General features: G+C 49.7%; 1 protein-coding gene across 2 annotated transcripts in view; it reads left to right on the top strand.

The window, feature by feature from the left end:
• The first annotated feature begins 2754 nt into the window (after window positions 1-2754).
• LOC144735516 (scavenger receptor cysteine-rich domain-containing protein DMBT1-like) overlaps window positions 2755-19132 on the top strand; it is a 376933-nt gene continuing 360555 nt past the window's right edge. The window contains exons 1-2 of one of the 2 annotated variants that reach the window (XM_078617915.1): window positions 2755-2947; window positions 3110-3142. In XM_078617915.1, the coding sequence (XP_078474041.1) occupies window positions 2887-2947; window positions 3110-3142 (94 nt within the window). In that variant the 5' untranslated portion in view covers window positions 2755-2886. The remainder of the gene's footprint in view (window positions 2948-3109; window positions 3143-19132) is intronic. The other variant, XM_078617916.1, reaches the window with a different exon arrangement.

The raw sequence follows: 19132 nt of genomic DNA, 5'->3' as shown, positions 1-19132 counted from the left end.
CTAAATTCATATGGTGGGGACGAGTGTATCCATAGGAAAACTACAGCTGACCCCGTGAAAATTGGTACTCATTTGTAGACCGCAGTGATATGATTGGCTGAATCAACCCCGAATGAAGATTTTAACTCGCAGTCTTCCAATTGCGAGCCACTCACTCTGCCGCTGAGCCACCTGGCCAGATAAACAGAAATGGATAAAATAATATCCATCTCAGATTTGCTTTTATTATAATGTCCAATGAAAGTTATCCATCGGAAAGTATTACTGAACCATAACCAGTTGCAACTCTTCTCCAATGCAAACCTGTCAGGTTGGTTGTGCCTTGGTGGAAGTAATGGAGCTTTGCCATTCACAGGACCCGTGATGATATACACGAGCTGCAGAATCTGCATTCGCACATACGTCCACACAAAGAGAACGACCCTTAATAGCAATACTTTATATAGCGTGATTCATGCTAATTTCATCCCATAACACCGTACATTTATTATATATAAGGACCAAATCATAAATACTGTACAGCTACTACCAAGCCATTGAAAACCGTACTGCCAAGCAAAGTTTAAAATGAAAAAACAAATAAAGAAATGACACAACTAGTTGAGATTTCCATCGTTAACAAAAATCCGGCACAGTAATTATGAATCGCTCTGCCTATGGCACTGTGTGACATCACTGCCTGCTGCTGAAGTTGGCCAACATCATCAGACGTCGTTCTACTGTTGATCGAATCCATGTGATGCTCAGCCAAGCGTAGCTTCCAGGGTGCACCTCATTGGTGTCGTTGTCCGCCTCTGCGTCTTCTGCGCCGTTTTTACCCAGTTGGCCTCTTGTCATATAGGGCCAAATGAATTTAACACGTAGGCTTTCGCGACCAATGTTATTCATAATCAACGATTTTTGGGTTTAGATCGCGTTATTTATAAATGTGTCGTAACCCTCCACCACCCGACACGGCCAATCAGTAAAAATGTGTCACGTTGACAAAAGACAAATAGTTCACTGCTTTAGCCCACCGGTGTGTTGAAGCCACAACATTTACAATGTAAACGCTGTGTGTTATTTTACCATTTAGGCCATGCCCAAGTTAAATATCCAGGAACGGGAGTGTGTTATATTACAGTAAGATTTGGTACAGTACACAAAATTCAACAACTAGTAACGTACACTAAAGACGAATTACCTAAATTATCAACAGAAGGTGTATATCGGATTAATTGTGTATGTGGCAGATGCTATATTGGACAGACAGGGCGTAACGTTAGTGTAAGACTAAAAGAACACCAGAGAAATATTAGACTATCACAAACACAACTGTCGGCAGTAGCAGAACATGCATGCCAACAGGGACACTCAATTGATTTTGACAACGTGGAAGTGTTGTGTAAAACTAGTTACTACTGGCAAAGACTAATTAGAGAATCGATTGAAATTGAGAGAAACAGAAATAACTTTAATCGCTCAGACAGCTACAGGCTTAGTGCGGCCTGGAAGCGTATTATTAAATAAGATACATTACAATTCCTTATAAGGGAAACAACCACTAACTGATTACTAATGTAGCATAATCTCAATAAAACACATTCCAAATGATTACTAATCTACAACTCGCATCGTAACAATAGCCTGATTACTAATCTAGTATATAATTACAATCACTCCCCCCTTGAATCTTTGCACCTGATGAGTTAATGAGTTAATGATGACGTCACCCTGCTGCTGCTCTATATAAGAACGGGAGACACAGCAGAGCCTCACCATTCTGGCGAATTGCCCGATGATGCTGGATGCAATTACCAGCGAAACGTCGTACTCAAATTGTAAATGTTGTGGCTTCAACACACCGGTGGGCTAAAGCAGTGAACTATTTGTCTTTTGTCAACGTGACACATTTTTACTGATTGGCCGTGTCGGGTGGTGGAGGGTTACGACACATTTATAAATAACGCAATCTAAACCCAAAAATCGTTGATTATGAGGGCCAAATGAAATCCACTGGGAGAATCAGCAGTAAAGCAGCGTAGCTTGCTGTAATCTGGGATTCTCTTTGCTGTTGTTTTTTCGCCTGGCCCAAGCTTGGGAATTGGTGCACTTAAGCAATTTCAACTTACATACTTTTTTTTACTTACTTATCTTAAACTTTGCAGTCCGATAGTTTTTTGTAGTGTTTGTTGTTGTGACTTTCTGGCCCACCTTACTGAATATCTGTGAAAAGAGCTTCATAGCTCAATGGATCTCTCCGGGATAAAGAATCTGATTCTGACCTCACGGATGGCAACTTTTCCCCATCTATTTCTCTCAATTATGTACGTTCCACGAGCTAAGCGCACTCTGAGGTGCAAAGCACCCTGGTTCAAGACAAACCGCAGCAGCCAACCCTCAGTTGTTTTTATTCTTGAGAACCATGATGGGGTGGTAGCCCTTCCTGTCTTGATTCTAAATCCAATGCAATCTATACGAAAGCTCAATGCATCTGCATCTCAGAATGATGTACTACAGCAGCGGGAATATTTTATTTGAGACGTCGTCATCCACAGACACTTAACATCGGTCGAGGGGCTGGTTTTATTGGCTGTGTAAAATATTTATTCTTCTCTCAAGCATTTGCCACCAACTGATGTGGAGATTTTAAGCCTGACTTTCGTAAAATGTGTTGTGGTTTTTCCCCCCTCCACCTTGTCGCTTCATAAAGTAAATATTGTGAACGTTCCATTGCGTGCCCTAACTAAAGAGGTGTGCATAGTTAAGCTGCTGACATTACATTCATGCCCCAGACCATGGTCAGTTCACTTATGAAATGAGGAAGTGTTCTAACCGGTCGTGTTAGTTACTTTAAACATTGTTCACCACACTGCTCAGTGATAAAGAACAACGGGAGTGGCGGAGATGGCAAGGATTTGGCTCTCTCCGGATCTTCTGCTGTGGATTTTAGTGATAGCTCAGACAGGTATTTTATTATATGATATTTATTCTTAAGACGTGCATGATTATTTATTTTTGTTTCATGTTTTGTGGATCACATTGCGATTTTATGTTGAAACAAATGTTTGTAATTGCATTGAACTGCGATGTCTTTGTTTGCTCAACATGAATACTCTTCCATTTCCAGGTCAAACACAAATGACGACGACTACAATTGCATGTAAGCAGCACTGCCTCATTACACTTGTTCTTGTCAGCAGTTCTTGCTCTCTGGGACAATTACAAGCCTGACTTGCAATACAATATTATTGTCAGTGTTGTTGTGGAGAACATAAGTAACACAATAAACATATAGACAGTGCAACTCCTTCCAATGGCTGTCGTTCCACATAACACATATTTTACACATCCTATCAATGGGAAATACAAATAAACCTCTAATGGATAATTAGGAGAAAGCCTTTCCAGTATAATTTTACTTTAAATATTCATTCTAGATATCTCTTGAAATAGGTTCCATGGATATAATTGCTTGACCCAAGCTATTGATTCTTTGATATTTGCATTGTCTCTGTGCTGTTAGAATTGTGGCATTGTTTCCTGGTGCAACAGTGGTGTAGGTCAATTAATTTTAGGTAAAATGCATACATTATTATCAAAGCACGTTTGTTTGTATGTTTTACCACAAGAATTGTGTGGTTAATGCAGACTTGATGCCTTATTATAGATGTATATTTGGTGTTTGAACATCTTAATACCTCCTGTATTCTTGCTTGAAACAGTAAAACATATTTTAATGTTTTCATTATCTTGATACTGACAAAAAGGGTCCCATCGATATGGAATATCTTGTTTGCAAGGGTGTCTGTGGTGTTGACTGACACCTACATTGCAAGTGCATAAGCACACGTGAGTTTTACTGTATGTATCAGGATAGTCGGGGAAATGTTTGACTCTTCCTCAAGTTGGCACTTGCATATCGAACTTCCTAAACGTGATTACCACACTGATTTTATGATAGACTGATGCACATGGATTTACTGAAATACGCTGCATTCTACCATGCACTGCTTATTATATCAGGTGAACTGTTCCAGTCACATTTATTTATTTTTCTAGAAAGTTTTACTTATGTTGGTAGCCTTTCCGCTTACTTTTGGGGAAGCTTCAGAATATTTTGCAGGATGCGTGAAGTGTGCTCCCACTTTGATATTTGGAAAAGATGGTGAGGTCCGGGTTGTAGTCGCATTGCTAGAGTGGAAAGTTGATTGCTGTTTGAGATCGAAAACCAGGTGCATATCTTCAGCGGACATCCAGTAGCTGAGGTATTTGCCGTCGGCCGGATCTACTGCATAGCCCCACATAGTACGTTGGCTGTTAAAGTCACCATACTATAGGGATGGGATTGGTAAACTTGGGATTGCTGGCTTTAGCCATTTAGAATGAGGGTCTTTGTACATGTTGGTTATGTGCAGCTCCCCTATCTTGCTGCTGATGTTGGAGGTCGCTTTTTTCCGTTGGTGGGAAGGCGTAGAATTCTGCGATGGTGCATGTGTAATGTAGTAACTCGGCGGGAGACGACTTCACGGGTAACACACTCTTTATTTTACCAAACTCGTTCACAGGTGACTAACACCCACTTAGTATCTCGGGTGACAAACACCCACTTAGCTATTCTGGCGACTAACGCCCACTGAGCTATTCTGGCGACTAACGCCCACTGAGCTATTCGGGTGACAAACACCCTCTTAGCTACCCTGGCGACTAACGCCCTCTTAGCTACCCTGGCGACTAACGCCCACTGAGCTATTCGGGACATTCCCTGCCCGGGGTGTCCGTCTTGACTGTGGGTCCCCAGCCCGACCCACGTGGGCGTCGGACCCCGGGTCCCACAGTCTCGCCTCCGAGCCACACAGGGCCCCGGTCCCCACAAGGACGGCGGGACTAGGGGTCTCGGGGCACTAGGTCTTCAGCTCCGTCTTCTGGTCTTCAACTGGGTAACTCTTCCCGAGTGCTCTCGCGCGTCCCCCTTTATACCCCACCTGCGGACGTCGCTGCGAGCACCCATCTTATACGACCAATCACTGGGCGCTGGCTACGATCCTGTTTTCCCACATCTCAGCGTGCCTCACCACCCACGCCGCGCCGCCCGTCATCTGTCACTCCCGGCGCGCGCGTCCACACCACGCCCACAACGCGTGCCCAACCCCGCACCCCGCGCCGCCCCGTGATCCATCACTGTCACAGTCGGCGCACGTCAACACCACCACTACACATGGATGTGGTAGTGATGGGCATATAGGGCATCCAAGACGTGGGTTTCTTGGAGCGTCAGGACATCAATATAATGTGTTCATTATATACGCGAGATATTCACACTTAGCCAGGTTGATTCCCTCAATGTCCGGGTAGAGGATTCTCATGTCAGGGCTTATCTGGCGCGTTGTTTGGCCCTGAACAGGGCCATTGGTTTGGCTTGTGTTCTTATTGCTCTGGAGACCGGGATATCGATTATCAATGTTCGGTTGCTGGGTTAATCGCATTCATCGTGTTTCTCACTTAACAGCGTGATAAGGGAAGAGGTAGTTATAGGGGTTTGAGTAGGCATGGTTATAGCTGGGAAGCAGGGGCAGGGAGTAGCAGGATGATGATGATGCTGGGCTAGATGGGGGTTATTGTCAGGGAGGAATGGAAGCAAGTTGAAGATGTTTGCTCTGTGTGCTGCAGTGGAAGTTATTTTAAGTGAAGGGCAGCGAGAAGGGAGCACGAGTGAGAGACTCGGCGCAGGGTGATGAGGGAGGCACAGTGAGGGACTGTTGAGATTGGGAACGTAGAGGACGGGATGGGACAGACTAGTACGAGCTGATAGAAACAGGATGGGGTGGTGGGGCAAGCCCATGAAGGGATTTATAGACTTAGAGAAATGTAAACAGACCGCGATAATAGACAGGGAGCCAGTAAAAAGTCCAGTAGAAGTGTGGGAATCGTGAGGTAGGTTAAAAATTATTCAAGCTGAGGCATTTCGTATTTGTTGTTTGAGAGGAGTGAAGGCGTAGCCAGAGAAGGCCGAGGAGAAGAATGTTGTATATAGTCTTGAAAATTTATATATATTTTAATAAAACATGTGTAATTTCATGAAATTATGCTCATTTATCTTCTTGGTTTTTTCGGTAAAGTCACGTAGAAGGGAAGTAATAAAATAATAAAAATAAAACATAATAAAATGAAACAATTCTCACGACGTTTCGGCCACAACGCAAGCAGCCGTCCTCAGGTGAAGAATGAGACAATCCAAGCTAGGAGCTTACATATAAGCTGGGTTGGGGGTGGGAGAAGAGCGCCTTAACAAAAAGAATGTGCATATCAAGAGGAATTTAGCATATACATGGGAAATGCGCAGGGGGCGGGGGGGCTTCAAAGTCATACCATGCCCACGCACTATGCAGGATCAAGAGCACCAAGGGGGGGTGCAGGGATTAGCATTAACAAAGGAAAGGAATGCCAATGATATGTAGCTGCAGTTACTAAACAACACCGTAGAAAACTAAAGTATAAACTACATACAAAAAACTAAAATATATAAACTGCATAGCACCATCAGTATACTTACTATACTCTACAATAAGCTGAGTTACTAACAGCAAGTAATACATTACAATTCTACGTCGTAAAAGTTATATAATATGCTTCCATCTAAACTTTATTCTCTTACATCAACCGAGCATATACCGTACTATATACTGCCATAGATAAACCCAACATTAAATTATATACTGTATTGCAATAAACCACATTTCAACATAACACTATGTATTATTTTACCTACCCTAATGTGTATCAAAATGGTTTATTACGTCCTTCCAATGATTGCTAAGCCAGAATCCATCTTCTCGATTAAAATTGTCTCTGTGTTTGTATATGTGGATCGCCTCATGAACGAATCTCTCATGATAGCCAGATGGCTTGCAGAGAACCTCTGTCTTGGAGAAGTCAATGTCATGTGAGCCCACTGAGTTGTAACAGTGATCTGCCACGGCTGAGGTGTTTGTCCTACCGTGTTTCAGGTCAGCTTTATGTTCACGGATGCGGTCCGAGAACATAAAGCTGACCTGAAACACGGTAGGACAAACACCTCAGCCGTGGCAGATCACTGTTACAACTCAGTGGGCTCACATGACATTGACTTCTCCAAGACAGAGGTTCTCTGCAAGCCACCTGGCTATCATGAGAGATTCGTTCATGAGGCGATCCACATATACAAACACAGAGACAATTTTAATCGAGAAGATGGATTCTGGCTTAGCAATCATTGGAAGGACGTAATAAACCATTTTGATACACATTAGGGTAGGTAGAATAATACATAGTGTTATGTTGAAATGTGGTTTATTGCAATACAGTATATAATTTAATGTTGGGTTTATCTATGGCAGTATATAGTACGGTATATGCTCGGTTGATGTAAGAGAATAAAGTTTAGATGGAAGCATATTATATAACTTTTACGACGTAGTATTGTAATGTATTACTTGCTGTTAGTAACTCAGCTTATTGTAGAGTATAGTAAGTATACTGATGGTGCTATGCAGTTTATATTTTAGTCTTTGTATGTAGTTTATACCTTAGTTTTCTACGGTGTTGTTTAGTTACTGCAGCTACATATCATTGGCATTCCTTTCCTTTGTTAATGCTAATCCCTGCACCCCCCCTTGGTGCTCTTGATCCTGCATAGTGCGTGGGCATGGTATGACTTTGAAGCCCCCCCGCCCCCTGCGCATTTCCCATGTATATGCTAAACTCATCTTGATATGCACATTCTTTTTGTTAAGGCGCTCTTCTACCACCCCCAACCCAGCTTATATGTAAGTTCCTAGCTTGAAGTGTCTCATTCTTCACCTGAGGACGGCTGCTTGCGTTGTGGCCGAAACGTCGTGAGAATTGTTTCATTTTATTATGTTTTATTTTTATTATTTTATTACTTCCCTTCTACGTGACTTTACCGAAAAAACCAAGAAGATGAATCCCTGCAGTCACGAAAGCTTTAAATCGAAAAATATGCTCATTTATGTAATTGTGCAAGTTAGGCTCGGCTTCGTTGTCTAGGGGTGTATTACCAATCGTGATAATACGGTGAAAAATGTGTAATTTTATAAAGTCATGCAAGTGTATGCAATTATGCTGATTAGGCTCAGCTTCGTTGTCTCGGGGTGTATTATCAATCGTGATAATACAGTTATTCTCGCTTTAACTTGTATTGATTATGTCTAAGTGTATTTATGTCAGGTCTCAGAATTCAGATCTCATCGCAGGATACAGTTCTTATAATTAATATTATTATGCATGAACCTCGGAAGGAACCACTCAGAACAATCGGCTAATTCCTCAGAGTAGTGAGTGTATATACAGTCGATAGGAAAAGTCCTTTAAAATAATATGATAATAGTCATACGAACAATGATGAAGAAACATGTGACCAAAGGCAAAAGTAGACATCAATGAATTATCTTCTTGGTTCTTTTGGTAAAGTAACGTAGAAGGGAAATAATAAAATAATAAAAATAAAACATAATTAAAATAATTCTCATGACATTTCGGCCACAACGCAAGCAGCCGTCCTCAGGTGAAGAACAGGGCTGTCGGAACCTTCGGGTTGATTCCCGGAGCTTTTCGACTGACTCCGCTCCCACAGGCCGGCAGGTGTCACCCTGTCAATACATAAACCCCCCCAACCCATCCCCCACCGTGGTGAAAAAATAGCCGTCCCGGCTACCAATAATACTGAAAATGCAAGGAAGCATAACACGCTCCTTCGGAGTGGGCAGGTAGGAACTAGGTTGGACAGCACGGCGATCGGGGGGGGGGGGGGCAGTTGGATGAGTGGGCATGTTGACCCTTCCCCCCCACCCTCCCCGACATCGACAACCAATCGCGGCGTAGCTTGGTGTTCGGTGGGGAGGTGCATGGGTGGGCAGAATTCCGGATATGCACGACAGACAGACAGACACAATCCCTGGTGGGCAGTGTGGAACCTGTTGTTCCTACCTGTATAACACTCTAGATAACTAAGACTCACAGACACATACACTCACTCTCACATTCTGAGACTCACACACAGACTCTCAGACTCACACACACACTCACATCTCACACTCTCAGACTCACATACACTCACTCGCACACTCTCAGACTCACACACATATGTAATAAAGGACTCTTGCACTGGGTCTGTCTCCGTTGTCCTTTATTGTGGTTCTTACAACTTTGCCCGCACGGCGTCTCGCTCAGGGTCTCCTCCGTCTCCCGCTCGGCAGCCCCACTGCTGCCGTCGTTCCCGCAGACTTGCTGCTGGCTCCCAATGCAGCCCCGCTGCTGGCTTTTCACTCAGCCTCTCTGCCTCCGACCTGCAGCCCCACGGCTGCTCTCTATGCAGCCCCGCTGCTGCTCTCCTGGTCTCCTCCGTGCCCGGACACCGCTGGCCAACGGTGCCGAGTCCCGACCTGTGGCGATCACGCCACTTTCCACCACATGTCCTGCGTGGCCTCCTCCTGTCTTTATTCCCACACTCTCCCCTCGCTCTTCCGGTTCCTGCCCTTAAAAGCACTCCCTCTCCCCACGTGACCCAACTCCTCCCACCTGTTACGTCATATCCGCGAGGCCGTTTACGCTCGCATTACACCACCCTCCCCCGTAGAGAAAATTCTAGCCGTCCTCGGCTGAAACAAACAAGCAATGTGAGCGACCCCGAACCATCAGCCGTGAACGGACAACGGAGAATACAACGAATATAACAATAACAACAAGAACGAGAACAACAATCAACGAAAAGAAAGGGACTTCGAACGCGTGCGGGTCGCCGGCCCGTCCCGGATTGGAGGCCCGCCAACGCCAAGGTCCCGTTCCCCCGAAGGACCAGAGTCCGGGGTGTCCCGCAATCGTGTCTGTGGTGGGATTGGAATGGCGGCGGGGCCAGGTGTCCCCGCAGCCGTAGTAAGCCCACCCTGAGCAGGGTCCGCTGCCTCCTGCAGTGTCACGGCCGGTTTGTCTGTAGTAGGCACGACAGGCGCTCTTGCAGGGTCAACAGGCACAGGCAAGGGTGCGTCGGCAGCAACAGACACCGGCAAGGCAACATCAGGAGATGACGCATCCGTCCGAGGGGCCACATATGGTTTCAAGCGAGACGTATGGACGTACCAGCGCCGAGCTCCGAACCGAACGCGCGCGGTCTGCGGGTTAGGAACCTCAATGAGCCTAACAGGCCCCTGCCATGGTTTATGCAGTTTAGGGGAGGTTCCTGCTCGCACCTGCGAGCAATGCAGCCAAGCCATATCCCCCACCTTCCAGGGGCACTTCCCCTTCGAGCGTCGAGCGCAATGTTCGTTTCGGGCCTGGGTTTTGGCAGTAGCCACCCGGGCCCCCTCCCGCGCCTCAGCGACGCGGCGTACGGCGTCCTGAATGTAGTCGGGGAGAGGCTTAGTAGGTCCTCTCACTCCCGTTCCCACCTGCACATCCATTGGCGGCATATTTTCGCGACCGTACATGAGAAACAACGGAGAATATCCTGTGGACGCGCGAGGCGTCATCCGGTATGCCGAGAGTACCCCAGGGATGTGCAAATCCCAGTCAGCTTGCTTCTCATTAACCGTGTGACACAGCATGGCTGACAGTGTCCGATTAAGTCTTTCCACCATACCATCCGTCTGCGGGTGGTAGGGGGATGTCCGGATCTTTTTGGTCCCCAGAGCAGCGCACACCTCCCCCAACAATTTAGAAGAAAAATTCCGGCCCTGATCAGTGAGCAGCCTCTCCGGCGCCCCTTTGTCCATGACATATCCAAATAGAAAGGCGTCCGTAATAGACGCCGCCGACTGGTCAGGCAAGGGCCAGGCCATCGGCCAGCGGGAGAGATACTCCACCCCAACTAGCAAGTATTTATTACCCTTAGCGGATGGCGGGAAGGGTCTCAAAATATCCAACGCCACCAACTCGTTAACTCGAGACACTTGAATAGACTGTATCGGCGGCACATATGGGTGTTTGGGCGGCTTCCGCCGGGCACACTCGGGACACGCGCGAACGTGCCGGACGACATCCGTCATCATGCCGTGCCAGAAGTAGTCTCGCTGCAACGTCAACAAGGTTTTCTGCACCCCCAGGTGTAATAGCGTGTCGCAATGCAGAGTCCTAATCAACTCGTACCGTAACGACGACGGTACAACCAGACGCCAGCGATCATGTAACCCCTCCCTCCACATCAGCAGTCCATCGCGGAGAGCGGCCCCCGGCGTCCCCCCGGGAAGCAGTCACCCCCCCTCCCTTTGCAGCCCGACTCCGCAGGGTCCCCAACGAGTCGTCCAGCATTTGTTCACGGATCCACACCGCTCGTGGAAGGTTCAGAACCCCATCGGCCGGTCCCGGGCACACTGGAGCCTCAGGCACCTCGACCGCTAATGCCATAGGCCGAGCAGGCTGCTGGGTCGGTGTACACCTATGCGTCCCCGACGCGCAAGCGCAAGGGGATCCCTGCGGTAACCTGGAGAGCGCGTCCGCATTCGCGTGACGCGCCCCCTTCCGATGTTGAATTTGGAAGGAAAACTCCTGCAGAGTGTCCAACCATCGTGCCAGCTGGCCAGATGGTTGGTCTACCCTCAGAGCATATTGTAAAGCCGCATGATCCGTGCGCACAATGAACGAACGGCCGTAGAGATACGGCCGAAATTGGCGGAGAAAATAGACAATGGCCAAAAGTTCACGGCGAGTGACGCAGTAGCGGGTTTCCGCGGGGGACAAGACGCGGCTACCGTACGCCACCACGCGTTCCACACCGCCTTTGGACTGTGACAGCACGGCCCCAATGCCTGTGTCACTCGCGTCCGTGTCCAGAATGAAAGGGTCAAAATCGGGATAGTCCAATGTCGGCGCCGTTGCCAAACGATCGCGCAGGCCCTTAAACGCCGCCTCCTCTGGCGGTCCCCAACTGAATTTCCGTCCTTTACCCGTAAGGAGGTGCAGAGGCCTCGCGATCGTTGCAAAATTGGGAACGAACCTACGGTAATATGAGGCAAACCCCAAAAAGCGACGCACATTCCCCACCGTGGCCGGGGTTGGCCAGTTGCGGACGCACGCCGTCTTCTCCGGATCCGTGGCAACCCCGTCGGCACTGACTATATGTCCCAAATAGTGCATGGACCGTTGCAGTAGGTGACATTTCTTAGGTTTAAATTTCAGATTGGCGGAGCGCATTCTGGCGAACACCACCTCCAGCCTCTGTAGATGTTCATCAAATGTGCGGCTAAAGACGATGATATCGTCTAAATATATCAGACATGTCTCCTACTGCAACCCCGTTAATACCAACTCCATCAACCTCTGAAATGTGGCGGGGGCAGCATTCAACCCCATCGGAAGACAATTAAATTGAAATAGACCCGGCGGCGTACGGAAAGCGGTCTTTTCCCACGAGGACTCATCGAGGGGAAGCTGCCAGAATCCCGAAGAGAGATCCAGCGTCGAAAAGAACTTCGCCCCCGACAAGGCATCGAGGGAATCATCCATACGCGGCAGGGGGTACGCATCCGCCACGGACACTTTGTTTAATTTCCGGAAATCGACACAAAATCGCAACTTGCCGTCTTTCTTTTTGACCAAAACCACAGGCGCGCCCCATGGGCTGTTAGATGGAGATATTATGTCCGCAGCCAGCATGTCATCCACTGCTCCACGAACATGGTCTCGCTCTGCCGGACTCATCCGATGCGAGTTCAGCCGAATCGGAGCAGCGTCCCCTGTGTCAATATGATGGGAAAGCAGGGAGGTGCGTCCCAAGTCCAAATCGTCGGAGCTAAACACATCAGAATAACTGAATAATAGCGCGCGAAGCGCGGATCGCTGTTCCCCGGTCAGGGATGAATTTTCGCCGCACAATTCGGCGATCCAGCGATCATCTTGGCCCGCAGGGCCCGAAACTCCGGCAACCACATCCCGGCGGCCCAGATGGTCCTGGGCCGTAAACGCTGTTGTGGCATGCGCCACGACCATTCCGGCCGGCACGCACAATTCTCCGTACTCCCATTAAGCACCTGCAAAAATGGCTGCTGGTCCGGCCGTATAATAGTTTGCGCCCCGACCAGCGCCGATCCGCCCGTAATGGTCGCGGACGGCGATAACAAAACCCCAGGCGCTCCTACCCGACCAGGTACCGGTTTCCGATATCGCAAGGGGATAAGCATCTGTGAACCAGGTGGAATGTCAACAAATACTTCGGACAGCGCCTGTACCTGGCAGACCGGAGCGGGTCGCCCCCAGGGCGACGGCAAAAACGTAATTTTTCGACCTCCCGGTAATTCAATGCAATTTTGATCAACTCTTATTAGAATGGGCATTTTGGCCAGAAAATTAGTTCCCAACAAACACGGAACCGCAAGGGACCTCAAAATCAATACAGTTCCCGAGGCCGACACCCCCCCGATGGATATTTTGGCGTCCACCTGGCCCACAATGCCCATACTTCCCCCGTTCGCTGCTACACAGGAATCGTAAACCGGGCGCACTGCGTCCGGCGGGATGCCCAACAGATGGAAAATGACATCCGATATAATCATCGCGGACGCACCGGAGTCCACTAAAATGTGCACGTCGACCCCTTGTATAGAGCCCGGCACAGTGGACGAACTAGTAGCGGCCGCAACAACCCGCCACGCCAATTTACGCCACTGCGTTACCGAGCGACATAGGCCAGTCGGCGGCCTCCCGTTATTAATGACACCCGGATCGCGCGGCAACGGTGATGAATGAGGTGCCAAGCTTTGCCAGGTGTCTGGTGCGCACCGACTTGCCTGTCCAGGAGGGTCCTTCCGCGGCACGTCCGTGGTTGAGGCCTCCTGCTGGGGCGGCCCCGGTATACGGGCCCAGCAATCCCTGGCGTAGTGGCCTTTGCGACCGCAGCGGAAACACTCGACGTTATTGCGACGCACAGCACTCCCCCCATCTTGACGCTCCTGCGTCGGCAGCGCAGATCGCGGCCCCGGCCCACCGCGGGCAGGCCACTGCGCAGAGGCGGCCGTCAATTCCTGCGGGCCCCCCCCCCCGTCAGGAACGTACACCGCCTTCTTGGGATCCCAACCCACGGCACCCCCTTCCATGATGGGCCCCCCCGTCCACGCTGTCACCTGCTTCCAACGGCGCAGATTAAACTGGGCATCCAAACACTTCGCAGCTGCCCGAGACGTCAACTTCTCATGGCCGCACACCGGCATAGGGATCCCCAAATCTCTCGACAGCTCAAGCATTTTGCCCAAAATAAGGGGTTCCAGTAGGTCAGGCTCCATCTCAGGGTATGCGGCCATGGCCAATTCCAGGACAGCACCCCTGTATGCCACCGGCGACTCTTCGGGTGCCCGCTGGCACTGAACGAATCGTCGGTGAGCGTCATCCGGTGGCTCGTATGCATCCGCCATCTCGTCAAAAACCCCTCTGTGTCTTCTTTTTGTCGGCCTTGATGGAACGGAAAAATCTGACCGACTCATCGTCGAGAAGAGTTGGCAGAACTTCCAGGGCCTCTGCGTGAGTCCATCTGGCGGAGCGCACCGCCGCCAAAAATCGGCAGGCGAATGCACTCCAGTCGCCTCCGATTGAAAATTCTTTAACTGTTGTCAAGTGACGGCTGCGGGTCCTCGCTCCGCTGTCCTCCGCAGACGGCGCGTCGCGTGGCATGTTCAAGATGGCGTCGCACTGCAACGTGTCAAAGATGGCGGCTTCCCGCCGTGGAGGGCGCAAGATGGCGGCTTCCCGCGGTTCTTCCCCTGCCACGCCCAAGATGGCGTCCTCGTGCCGCGTGGCAGAGGGCGCTGGCGACGCAGGCAAGGCGCTGGTCCCCGGGCTTCCCCGAAGCCGTCGCCGGCGTGACGAGGTCGCACAGTTGCGCCAAGACGGTCTTCAAAGTCTCCAACTGGGCCGCCATCTGTCTCCATCGCTGGTCAGCGTCCTCCGGCGCAGGCGGATCCACCGAAGCGGCGACCTCTTGCACCCCCGGGCCACCACTCGTCCCCGCGTCGATTTCCTCCTCCATCGTTGGCAGCTCCACTGCCTGAGGAAGGTCGTCGTCGTCGAAAGATGTAGCAGACGATGGTGCGGGGATATTCTTTCTTCTGAGCTGTTTTGACACCAGTGTAATTAAGGACTCTTGCACTGGGTCTGTCTCCGTTGTCCTTTATTGTGGTTCTTATAACTTTGCCCGCATGGCGTCTCGCTCAGGGTCTCCTCCGTCTCCCGCTCGGCAGCCCCACTGCTGCCGTCGCTCCCGCAGACTTGCTGCTGGCTCCCAATGCAGCCCCGCTGCTGGCTTTTCACTCAGCCTCTCTGCCTCCGACCTGCAGCCCCACGGCTGCTCTCTATGCAGCCCCGCTGCTGGCTTTCCACTCAGCCTCTCTGCCTCCGAGCTGCAGCCCCACGGCTGTTCTCTATGCAGCCCCGCTGCTGCTCTCCTGGTCTCCTCCGTGCCCGGACACCGCTGGCCAACGGTGCCGAGTCCCGACCTGTGGCGATCACGCCACTTTCCACCTCCTGCCCTGCGTGGCCTCCTCCTGTCTTTATTCCCACACTCTCCCCTCGCTCTTCCGGTTCCTGCCCTTAAAAGCACTCCCTCTCCCCACGTGACCCAACTCCTCTCACCTGTTACGTCATATCCGCGAGGCCGTTTACGCTCGCATTACACATACACTCAGTCTCACTCTCAGACTCATACACACTGACTATCACAATCTCAGACTCACACACACATACACTCCCTCTCACACTCTCAGACTCACACACACACTCACTGTCACACTCTCATACTCACACACACATGCATTCACTCTCAGACTCACGCACACACACTCACTCTCAGACTTTTAGACTCACGCACACACACTCACTCTCACACTTTTAGACTCACACACACACACTCACTCTCACACTCTCACACTCTCAGACTCACACACACACACTCACTCTCACACTCTCAGACTCACACACACACTCACATCTCACACTCTCAGACTCACATACACTCACTCGCACACTCTCAGACTCACACACATACACTCACTCTCAGACTCACACACACACTCTCACACTCTCAGACTCATACACACTGACTATCACACTCTCAGACTCACACACACATACACTCCCTCTCACACTCTCAGACTCACACACACACTCACTGTCACACTCTCAGACTTACACACACATGCATTCACTCTCACACTTCCACACTCTCAGACTCACACACACACACTCACTCTCACACTTCCACACTCTCAGACTCACACACACACACACTCACTCTCACACTTCCACACTCTCAGACTCACACACACACACACTCACTCTCACACACTCACTCTCACACTCACACACACACTCGCTCTCACACTCTCAGACTCACACACACACACTCACTCTCACACACTCACACACACACTCACTCTCACACTCTCAGACTCACACACACACTCACTCTCACAATCTCAAACTCGCACACTGACACACACTCACGCTCACACACACACACTTTCAGACTCACACACACTCTCATACTCTTAGACTCGCACACACACACACAATCTCAGATTCACACTCACACACACACTCACTCTCAGACTCACACACACACAACAACAACCGCCATTCGCCACAAAGTGTCGGTGACGTCACCACGACGCTTGTGCCAGGCCAAGTGCACCTTGAGGCCACGTGAAGTGTCGAACGCCCGCTGGCAGGAGGTCACGGGGCAGACCCAGGTGCCACGGGTCGACTGACCGAGATGACCGAGATGACTGGCTGATGCACCACCTGTGCCCCCTACTGAACCAACTTGCTGTGCTTTAGTCACCCGGCGCTCCGCTCGTTGTTGTGAGCGTCGCTCCTCCGCCCTCCGTTGTTGTTGGAGGGCGACTGCCTCGAACACACATACACTCACCCTCACACTCTCAGACTCACACACACACTCACTCTCACACTCACACACACACTCACTCTCACACTTTTAGACTCACACACACACACTCACTTTCACACTCTCAGACTCACACACACACTCTCAGACTCACACACCCACTCACTCTTACACTCTCAGACTCACACGCAAACACTCACACACACACATACACACTCATGCTCACACTCTCAGACTCACACACACACTCACACACTCTCAGACTCACACACACATACACTCACTCTCACACTCTCAGACTCACACACACACACATCTCACACTCTCAGACTCACACACACATACAATCACTCTCAATCTCAGACTCGCTCACACTCACGCTCACACTCTCAGACTCACACACACACATACACTCACGCTCACACTCTCAGACTCACACACACACTCACGCTCACACTCTCAGACTCACACACACACTCACACACTCTCAGACTCACACACACATACACTCACTCTCACACTCTCTGACTCACACACACGCACTCACTCTCTCAGACTCACACACATGCTCACTCTCAGACTCTCAGACTCACACACACACTCACCTCTCACACTCTCAGACTCACACACTCACATCTCACACTCTCAGACTCACACACACATTCACTCACTCTCACTCTCTCAGACTCACACACACATACACTCACCCTCACACTCTCAGACTCACACACACACACACACACTCACTCTCAGACTCACACACACACTCACTCTCACACTCTCAGACTCACACACATATACTCACTCTGACACTCTCAGACTCACACACACACACACACTCATTCTCACACTCTCAGACTCACACACACACTCACTCTCACACTCTCAGACTCACACACACACACTCATGCTCACACTCGCAGACTCACACACACACACACACATACACTCACACTCTCAGACTCACACACACACACACTCACTTTCACACTCTTAGACTCACACACATGCTCACTCTCACACTCCCAGACTCACACACATACACTCACTCTCACACTCTTAGAATCACACACACACACTCTCACACTCACTCTCAGACTCACACAAACATACACTCACTCTCACACTCTCAGAATCACACACACACACTCACTCTCACACTCACACACACACTCACTCTCACACTTTTAGACACACACACACACTCACTTTCACACTCTCAGACTCACACACACACTCTCAGACTCACACACCCACTCACTCTTACACTCTCAGACTCACACGCAAACACTCACACACACACATACACTCACGCTCACACTCTCAGAGTCACACACACACTCACACACTCTGAGACTCACACACACTCACTCTCACACTCTCAGACTCACACACACATACACTCACTCTCACACTCTCAGACTCACACACACACACACATCTCACACTCTCAGACTCACACACACATACACTCACTCTCAATCTCAGACTCACACACACTCACGCTCACACTCTCAGACTCGCACACACACATACACTCACGCTCACATTCTCAGACTCACACACACACTCACGCTCACACTCTCAAACTCACACACACACTCACACACTCTCAGACTCACACACACATGCACTCACTCTCACACTCTCAGACTCACACACACACACACTCACTCTCACACTCTTAGACTCACACACACATACACTCACTCTCACACTCTCAAACTCACACACACACACACACACTTTCAGACTCACACACACACACACTCTCAGACTCACACACACACACTCACTCTCACACTCTCAGACTCACACACACACTCACTCTCAGACTCACACACATACACTCACTCTGACACTCTCAGACTCTCACACACACACACTCATTCTCACACTCTCAGACTCAAACACACACTCACTCTCACACTCTCAGACTCACACACACACACTCACGCTCACACTCTCAGACTCACACACACACTCACACTCACTTTCACACTCTTAGACTCACACACATGCTCACTCTCACACTCCCAGACTCACACACATACACTCACTCTCACACTCTTAGACTCACACACACACACTCACACACTCACCTCTCAGACTCACACACATACACTCACTCTCACACTCTCAGACTCACACACACACACTCACTCTCAGACTCACACACACTCACTCTCACACTCTTAGACTCACACACACATACACTCACTCTCAGACTCACACACACACTCACCCTATCAGACTCACACATACGCTCACTCT

This window comes from Lampetra planeri, chromosome 55 (assembly GCF_965212315.1).
Source record: "Lampetra planeri chromosome 55, kcLamPlan1.2.h2, whole genome shotgun sequence".
NCBI lineage: Eukaryota > Metazoa > Chordata > Hyperoartia > Petromyzontiformes > Petromyzontidae > Lampetra > Lampetra planeri.
This window is presented reverse-complemented; position numbering and strand designations above follow the sequence as displayed.